The sequence below is a fragment of the Neltuma alba genome, unplaced genomic scaffold (assembly GCF_004799145.2).
Source record: "Neltuma alba isolate B1F8T4 unplaced genomic scaffold, ASM479914v2 tig00013680_pilon, whole genome shotgun sequence".
Classification (NCBI taxonomy): domain Eukaryota; kingdom Viridiplantae; phylum Streptophyta; class Magnoliopsida; order Fabales; family Fabaceae; genus Neltuma; species Neltuma alba.
Window position 1 is genome coordinate 105,082 of NW_021637846.1, and position 9,657 is coordinate 114,738.

The following is a 9,657-nucleotide window of genomic DNA, read 5'->3' on the forward strand; positions in this document are numbered from 1 at the left end:
TATAAGAGACACTTACAAGTTGTCTCTACTTTTTTGTGTTGATTTACTATTTTACCCATATTTATTATCTCCAACTCACACTCTCTCTCCCTCCTCCCACTTCTCTTTCTTTGAATAATTTAATTTTTCTCTCTCATACTCTCTCTCTTTATTAATGAGGGTATTTTTGGAAAAAAATTATACTTTTTACACATTAATTGTTCTTAACTAATTTTAACTGTTTTTTTGATCAACGTATTTTGGTTATTTGTCTCTTATAATAAGAAACGGAGGGAGTATATTTTAGTTTTCATATTTATTATTTTGTCAGATTAATTTATTTAATTTACAAACTAATATATAATATAGTACGAGTATTATAATTTTAATAGACTATATCATATTTATTATAATTAACTAATTTATCCAACGTCTAGTTATATAAATTCTCTACGAGGGACTATAAGAATATGTGATAGCAAGGAATTAATCATATTCACACTAGACAGGTATTATTTTTTCCCCTCAGAAAAAAAGGACCGTAATATATGTATAGATTTAATAATGATCATATTCCCTGGCGTTATTAGTTAACATGATAAAAGGTTTCCGGACGTAATTTGGTCTCATTATCTATTTGGTGGCATAGATGGTTTAGTTTCTTGTTGCCAATTCTTCTGGCCATGTATAAGTGACTAGGTATTGATTGGCGTATTGTCCCCCGTGACTCCCTTATATGATGCCCTGTACACAAATTAAATTTGGGTCACTATGGAAAATGTGGCCGTGCCTTAATTTCTTGGTTTCATCATCTCCTCACACCGTCGTCCTTATTGCGCGATTATTGCAGACGCAACTTAAAAAGCTTGCGTATGTTTTATATAATTACAACACAATCAATACATGTAAACTTCAAACTAATTAATCAACAGTAAGAAAGCAAGGTTGTCTCCAAGCTCAAATCATCACGGGCGAGCATAAAAATGGTTCTTTTTATACACGGGGAAAAAGTTTAGCTCCTTAATAAGGACCTGAGGTGCCCACCTCATCAGTCGCATTGTATGTGAAGTTTAGGTTGGCTTTTGACATGTTATCAAAACCTCAGCGTGATCAATAAGAACTTACAAAAAGAGAAGATTTGCTTCCAATGACGGAGTCGAAGGAAAGCCGAAGACTTATGTATCAGAATTCAGCAGAGAATAAAGGAGAAGAGGGCTGGGATGGGATGAGGAACGAAGTGGTGAAGAATAGACGGTGGTGGTAAGCGTTTCAGTACTGATTGATGAGACGGTCACAGTTCAAACTCGTCATCAAGGCTGATTGATGAGTCGGTCACAGAAGTTTCAATACACTGCTGATGATATCGGGCGAGAATGGGTGGTGCCCACTGGTTCACGTGAACCTAAGGTCATATATATGTGTTTATATATGTATATCCTTATCCTCGGCAAGTTTTACCCGCTTCTTCCCTTCAACAATGCTGATGATTCACTTTAGGTACATGGGATTTTCACATACATGATTCTGGTCATGTCTCCCAACCGTCCGGTTATGCTTGATGATTTGATCAGATTGACAAAAAAACAAAAAGAAAAAGTCGGGCTGGACCCTCTGGACTGGACTTAGCAGTCTTGAGACTTGATATGTCTTGTATCACCCAAGAGATGCCCACAAAAAGAAGTGATCTAGGAGTAAGAACAGCTTTAAATTAACCCAAACAGTCTAGCCTTGAAGGACTTGGAATTTGACAGCTCTATACTTTCAGCTTAAAATGGAACTGGATGATGGTTCATGTGCGGTAGAAAATGGTAAAACTAGTCATTGGCAAGCTGCAGCTTGCCAAGCCAATTACGCCAGGCAAACTTGTCTTTTTTTGATCATAAACGGCATCTTTGTCACACCACACCAGCAAGAAAGAGGATCAAAGGTACATGTACTGGGCTTTCAATTCAACTTTAACGAAAGATCTGTAAGACGTCATCAAGTGACTCCTCTTTTTTCACGAAAAAGTCGCATACAGTTAGGGCCCTGATTTTACGGTCCACCTCTTCCACTCAACTCACACCCTCTTTGATCATCGTGTGGGCCCCCACCCAAACGTAAATATGCGTTTCTTTCCCTTTCATTTTCTCCTTGTAATCGCTGCGTAAGTACGAGTTCGCTGACCAATAAACCTACCACTTGTTGTAAAGAATTAGAAACATGTTCCTATGATACTCTCTGGTTTGCTGGAGCTCTGATGATAACTGTCTGTTTGCTTGCAATCTCAGCTATATCAACGTCTCTGACCTCTTTTCTAAGGCAAGATACTATCCCTCTCACTTTTGGATCCCAGCTCCCTCCTCTAAAGGTGAAGGGACGTTAGGACATTGGAAGTAAGTCTTTTCGGAGTGCCTTTGTTCTGTTTAGTTCAAATTGGCTTTAATGGAGTCCCAGGAGCCATATTCCACACCGTTTGTATCCCCTGTTAGCGAACCAGAAACGAGAATTTACCAAACTGGCGATTGACTAAGCATAAGGAGTCAGGATGTCACTATTCTCCCGGCAAAATAGCATCTTCTGAGGGCAGCTCGCAATCTTATCATCATAAAATCTGCCAGTCCCCTACTTCCATCCATCCAGCATAGCTGGTTGTAACTAAAAAAAGATTAGGCAAAACCAAGAAACAGAGAATGAATTGGTTTTCATCAGCTTTGAATGATGAAGCAAATTTATTAAACTGAGTATGCTTTCATTGAGAGTCAAGCTCAAGACCTCCCGCTTGCTAAACGGGTGCTCTAACCAACTGAGCTATGAAAGCGGTCGGTGGCCTCGGGTCACTAAACCCGCGAGATTGTCCAAAGACAAAACACTGACTTTCATCCATTCTATTCGCTCTGATGAAATGTTTCTTGATAATTCTTTTCTTATTATTTTTTATTGAAGAAAATAAACAGAAAGATACGGCACTATTACGTGTTCCGCTGCAGAACAGGATTTGCTTGCTTCTTCGATAAAGACGAAACAATGGGAGCCATAAATATTATTCTTTGCCCACAGTGCTCAGAAAACAGGGGACAAAAGATAAAGCACCCCCCAAAAATAAAGGCGAAAAGTCTTTCATTATCCTGGTAATTATATTCCCCTTCATTCCGTTACCACATTATAAATTGCCTCTAAAACTTTACAGCCAACAATTCACAACTCCTTGCAGAAAATTAAATTATACACAGGCCATATTTTTATTTTCACTTACATTTCTCCACAAACCATTCATTTTTCCATCCACATGACTATCGCTTTCTCACCTCACCTCACACACCCCCCGGGTCTAAAGAGCATGTATAGATTACACAAATTGACGTCTAAACTTGGGAGCTGAATAAAGAAAGTCAAATCATTTGGTACCAGAACGTGTTCTTCTGTATTCTCTTTCTCTTCGGCTTTGACACTGCTCTCTCGAGTACATTTGTCTAGCTGGATCCAGTTGATTTCTCCCATGGCCCATGGCCCATGACTTTCTAATTAAATATCGTAAACTTAGTATAAAAAACTAAAACTTTTAGTTAACTAATGATTTGCGTTGGTGTGGACAATAAATAATTGACGACTCTTTCTGTTTCCCCTTATTTCTGCAAGCGTAATCGGTACATTTTTTCTGATTGCAAATTTCTAAAGCCAACCCAGTTGCCAAAAAAAAAATTTTGTTTCTTCGCTGGAAAAATAAAAAACCTCGTTGAGTAATGGAGCAAGTAGGAGCATTATCCAACGTTGTGTGGCTAGCGAGGGCAACTCAATAAAACGATGAAGTTATGGTTTTCCCAGACGGAAAGAGACAGCATAGTGACGACAATTGTTTGGAATGGCATCCGCGTTCATACTGGATTTGTCTTGGCACATAGCCTACCATTTTGGACCACGTGGACAAAAATGATGTGGATTGTAGTCACCTCTCCCTGCATTATTTTGCATTCTCTTTTTTTTTTTTAATTTTATATTCTTATACAGAGACCAGCCATAAAAATTATTGTCATCAAAACTTATACTAATATTATAATGAATCCCTATTTACAGTTTTTCTATTTTCAATGTCTTTTTTTTATGATTTTCTCTCATCAATATATAATATAATATATTTAATAAACAATATTTACGAGTTATGAATAGAAAAAGTTGCTATAAAACTCTTCGGTTCTTCGATGTAAAATTTATTTATCAAGTTTAGGTTCTTGGGCAGATGCATGCATCATATGCCTGTACATGCGCGTTATATGTTTGTGTGTAAATATTTTCCGTTTGATGCATCTGAGTCCTTAAACATGTTTCATATGTCTCTAACAATAAATTTTGTAATGAGTGACTTTTCAGCAATATTCCTTTATAAATATTGTAACTCAACTTTCTCATAATATCGACAATATAACATTCCACACACTCATTTTTCACACCCGTGTGAAAAAATTAAATAGAAATTCAGAATTTAATCGAAAGAATACAAGTTAAAAACACAAGAAAGTAATTTCTAAAACGAAACAAATTGATAACCACACACGAATGAATCGTAAAACAATAATGTTTCTCGTTTTAATTTTATGTAATATGTAAAATCGATATTGATAAGATCAATTGCATTATTGCTTCACATTATTATTCTCTACACCTTGAGCCAAGGATGGTGACCTGGTCTTTTTATTTATTAGAAACCTACTTCAAGAGCCATTATTAAGAATTTTCAAGTATTATAGATGTGGTTAGGCGACAATGCCTCTGAATTGCTGACCACCGATTATTTTCACATTAATGCCTCATTTTGTAGTAAACATAAGCATGTTTTGTTCCTTTTTGGGCTAAACAATAAACAAACAGATTTGAATATTCCGTGTGAAAATTCGAGGGGAGACCTAACACATGCTTATGACATCACCTGTGATTTGCAGCCAAATGAGATAGTTTAACGCAACTAAATGTTTAGTTGAGATGCTCAGTAATGTTTTTTTTTTTTTTGGTAGAGGAGATGCTCAGTAATGTTAATTATCAACATGATTTATTTTTTTTCAAATATTAGAAAAAATTTACTCTTTCAGTTCTAAATATTAGACCTTTATATTAGTATAATATACATATAAAAATTTTATATTTAGTATTGGAAGAGTATTTAATTGAAGGAAGAGAAAAAAAAAGAAAAAGAAAAAGAAGGTCGGTGGCATAGTCAGGAAACGGGTCGTTTTATATGGTCGGATATGCCATCCCCAGAACTAACGCGTGAGAAGCAGAATTGGCTGAGTGGCCGCCCTTGTTTATTAAAGCCCATTCCAACCTGCGCTTCCATCTCTTTCCATTCGCCTCTATCCATTCGTTGACCCTCAAATCGCTCTTCACCAAAATCAAAAACTTTTGATTCTCAGTTTGAGATCGGCAAATCGCTAGCCTCGGTTTCCCTCCTAAAGGGTTAGAATTCTCACTCCTCACTACTCCTTGTTTTAGGGTTCCTACTTGAATTTTGGCTCACTCCAAACTGTTAGTCCTCGTTGATTGGTTGTCTCTTGTACTCTGGTGGCTTTCAGATCTAGTCGAATCTTGACAACCTTTTTGATTTGGAGCTTTACTTACTCAAATCTACTTCAGGTCTTTAGCTTTTATATGCTTGTGATTTTCTTCTTGTTTAATTTTTTTTTTTTGGCTGTGACGGAACTTTGTTTTAAAACTATTTAAAGTGCAACCAAGCTATCACTTTGAACGCGGTTGAGCTTCGGGATCTGAACGCTTAAGCTTTATTTTGCAGATCTGGGTTTGATTGCAATTTTCATCCTGTTGCTCGGATTTGTGCGTCAGAGATGTCGATTTTATCGAAAAGCGATTCGATTCAAATCAGGGATGTTTGGAACGACAATCTTGAAGGGGAGTTTGCGTTAATCCGTGAAATCGTGGACGAATACAACTACATCGCCATGGACACGGAGTTCCCTGGAGTGGTTCTTCGCCCTGTGGGTAATTTCAAAAACATCAATGAATATAACTACCAAACTTTGAAGGATAACGTTGATATGTTGAAGTTGATCCAATTGGGTCTTACTTTCTCGGACGCGCACGGGAATCTTCCAACCTGCGGCACTGACAAATTTTGCATTTGGCAATTTAACTTTCGCGAGTTCAACATCAGTGAGGACATTTATGCAAGTGATTCAATTGAGTTGTTGCGTCAGTGTGGGATTGATTTCAAGAAGAACAGCGAGAGGGGCATTGATGTGAACCGGTTCGGTGAGCTTTTGATGTCGTCGGGGATAGTGTTGAACGATTCTGTTCATTGGGTAACATTCCACAGTGGGTATGATTTTGGGTATCTCCTTAAGCTATTGACGTGCCGTGCCTTGCCGGATACACAGGCGGGATTCTTTGAGTTGATCCATATTTACTTTCCCATGGTGTATGACATCAAACATTTGATGAAGTTCTGCAACAGCCTCCACGGGGGATTGAACAAACTTGCAGAGTTGTTGGAAGTGGAGAGAATTGGTGCATGCCATCAAGCAGGGTCAGATAGTTTGCTCACATGGTGTACGTTTAGAAAGTTGAGGGATGCATTCTTCAATGGATCTACAGAGAAATACGCTGGTGTTTTGTATGGTCTAGGCGTCGAGAATGGACAGACTAATTGAAAGTATGGGACAATGATTAATGAATACATGTAGAGTATGTCTAAGTGTGAGCTCATTTTCTTTTACTTGTGTACACTTCTGCCAAAGGGTTGTTGTTTACTTGTAACTTTTTATCTTTGCTTGATCTTGTAACTCAAACCTTAGATGGTTTTGTAGCTCGAGTTCTTTGTAAATCACTTCAGTTAGTGTTTCAATAATAATTCAATAATAATTTCTTATGTCTGCAGCTGTTTCTTTCTTCTGATTATGCTATATGTTCTTTCTGTTCGAGGCTGAAGCTTTATTGCTAGGACAATCTGACTATTGATCCCTCAATACGCATTCAAGGATTATCAACAATCAATTGTTACTGGTTAGAAGCGGAATTGTGTTTGCCCTTAATGTAGATGCCATCTGGCGATCGTCGTTTGATTGTTAGAGAATTTTGTCCTGAATGGGAAGGATGCTTGTTCCTCGGTCCCATTCTATGATCCACAACGGTGTCATATTATTGCCGCGAGTAACTGTTGATGGCTTCGAAGTCTTTTGTTCTGTGCCAATTCGTTGCGCCTTCTGATGTTTCTGCTTTGCAGTTTAAATCTCATGTACGAGGCTAGTTGAGATCATCCAAGGTTCGAGGGATGACTGCACTGGTATGGTTGTCTCTAATCCCTTTCATTTTGTAGTTCTTGTAACTCCGCGACTGTGCTAGCTATAAATGACAAACTAACCTGCATAAAGCAATTTTTTTTGATATATCTATATGAAGATAAAGGTTATCGTATTGACCCAGTGGTGTGAAGAGTTGGATCAGTGCCTGAAGTGCATGGTAAAGTGAATGTATCTTGAACGAATTGATGCTCTAGATGCTGCCGCCGCCACATCTGCTAGGTCGTGTCATTTCAATAGCTCAGCCAAAATGTAATACTACAAAATGCAACTGGGCAGTCGTAATCCTCAAGTGGTCAGCAGTATTAACATTTAACAACCACTTGAAAGCGCTGGAGATTGGAGAAGGGCAAGGGTTCATAAATGACCCTCAAAGCGGGGGAGTTACAGATACCATTGTTTGTGCAGACTTTGCAGGTTTACTCATCTACGTGTGCAGTGGGGGGAGGAGAAAGAGAAACAGTCCTGGTTCACTAATCAGTTTGCCGTTACATGGAGGAAGAAGGGGAAAAATTAGAGTTTGACAAGGCAGCAGACATATGACAACAACTTTTTTCAAGTTATCAAGACTCGATCCCGTAAATATAATACCTTAAAAAGTCATAATTTTGGTGACAAGAATGAAGATGTTTGTGAAAATTAACCATGTTAAAAGGTTTGACTGGGTGACTTCGATTTTGATAATTTGCGGCAAAATGTTGGCCCATGGCTTAGCTTTGCTTGGGGCTGACTTGATGTGTGGATCAAGCCGATGACGAGTTTGATGGATTAAACATGGTTCGCCCCAAAAATGAAAAACGTAATAAATTTTCTAGAATATCAACAGTTGTTATAGCGGACAAATTAACATTCTTGCTAAATACTACCTCCGGTCCTTATTATAAGATCCCGTTTGACTTTTTGTTTGGTCCTAATTATAAGACCCCAATCCATTTTTTCTCTCATATTTATACATTTTTTTCCAAGATAATCCTTCTAATAATGATAGTTCTAGCCAATATACTTAATTAGCAAGGATATTTTAGGAATGACAACACTTATTTATTACAAATAACTAACTTAATTTACTTTTTTAATCTCCTCAAATAAGTCAACTGGGTCTTATAATTAGGACCAGAGGTAGTATGTTATAACCAAAAGATATTAGTGTGAACTGTAACATTTGATTTTTGTTTGAAGAGTTTTAAAAAACATGAAATCAATCAACACTCTTACGAGGAAAAAATAGAGAAAGCCCTCCAATCTGAGTGGCATATCGGGTAATGTATTTAGAATCGTGTTGACAGCTACCCACAGTTACATTTTGACCAACATGATTCCAGACACGTTGATGGTTAGGATACCTTGACAATTTATGATGCATCCTGGTGTGTTGGCGTGATCTGATTAACTCGACTGCAGCATTTTTGTTTCCGAAGAATTGGACTGGCCTGATCTTGCTTGTATTGATTAAAGTTGGATTGTAAGTTGCAAGGTAGTTATGATTGAAGAATAGCTCTTTTAACTAGTTATCATTCCGTTGATGATGGGAAGCACACATAAAAAGATGATATTAATATCGTTTCAATTTTATGTAAAGGGGTGAAGAGAATATTTGTAAATTGATCGGTGCCATTTGGAAAAAAAAAAAAAAAGGGAGGTGAGGTGTTGGCAGCTGTTTATTTGTTTGTGTTATAAACTTTGGTATAAAAGAGGCTGCAAATGTATTTGTGACGATGAGCCAACCAGGGAAGAAAGGAGTAAGGAGAAGAGTAAAGATACGAACTTGTGATTTGTGCACGGGCGCAAATGTATAATTCTTTCAATGCATCTTTTCCCTGCTCTAACTTCACGTGATTAGCTGAAATTCACGTGGTCTATTGTAATGTTAATACATTAATGTTAGTGACGCCAAACTTAATGGCTACCAAGTTTTCATTGCACAAAATGAGCACGAACTCACAAAGTTAAAGATGCCAAATGAAAAACTACGTTTAGTCGGTTTATTCTTTGCTATTAATTGCTTGTTTGTTTTTAAAAAAAAGAAAAAGAAAAGAAAAGAACATGTACAAGTTGTCACAGGGCACATGTCACTGCAAATTAGCATTTTCGCATTATATGATATAAAAATACAGTCTAAATGTTATAGTTTGAAATATTTTATTATATAAAAAATAAAACATTTCCTTAAAAATATTTTCAAACATTCTTATAAATATAAACACATATGTAAGCATGATACTCCTCCGGTCCTAATTATAAGACCCAATTGACTTATTTGAGGAGATTAAGGAAGTAAGTTAAGTTGGTTATTTATAATAAATAAGTGTTGTCATTCCTAAAATATCCTTGCTAATTAAGTATATTGGTTAAAACTATCATTATTAAAAGGATTATCTTGGAAAAAAATGCATAA

At 36.9% G+C, this 9,657-nt stretch overlaps 1 protein-coding gene and 1 non-coding gene across 4 annotated transcripts; one reads left to right on the forward strand and one right to left on the reverse strand.

Moving 5' to 3' along the window:
- Positions 1 to 2,705: 2,705 nt before the first annotated feature.
- Positions 2,706 to 2,779, reverse strand: TRNAA-AGC (transfer RNA alanine (anticodon AGC)). The gene has a single exon. It is a non-coding gene; the product is annotated as a tRNA-Ala (tRNA).
- A 2,478-nt stretch (positions 2,780 to 5,257) lies between these two features.
- Positions 5,258 to 6,840, forward strand: LOC114738760 (probable CCR4-associated factor 1 homolog 7). Of its 3 annotated transcripts, XM_028926828.1 has the most exons (3): positions 5,260 to 5,406; positions 5,523 to 5,583; positions 5,741 to 6,840. In XM_028926828.1, exon 3 carries the CDS (start codon positions 5,793 to 5,795, stop codon positions 6,612 to 6,614), a length of 822 nt encoding a protein of 273 aa, XP_028782661.1. In that variant the 5' UTR covers positions 5,260 to 5,406; positions 5,523 to 5,583; positions 5,741 to 5,792; the 3' UTR covers positions 6,615 to 6,840. The 3 variants fall into 3 exon arrangements, with proteins under 3 accessions (XP_028782662.1, XP_028782661.1, XP_028782660.1); XM_028926829.1 differs by lacking the exon at positions 5,523 to 5,583 and having other exon boundaries at positions 5,258 to 5,406; XM_028926827.1 differs by having other exon boundaries at positions 5,260 to 5,583.
- Positions 6,841 to 9,657: the final 2,817 nt, after the last annotated feature.

Coding starts and splice junctions, on each gene's coding strand:
- LOC114738760 (XM_028926829.1), top strand. CDS start 5,793: ATGTCGATTTTATCGAAAAGCGATTCGATTCAAATCAGGGATGTTTGG.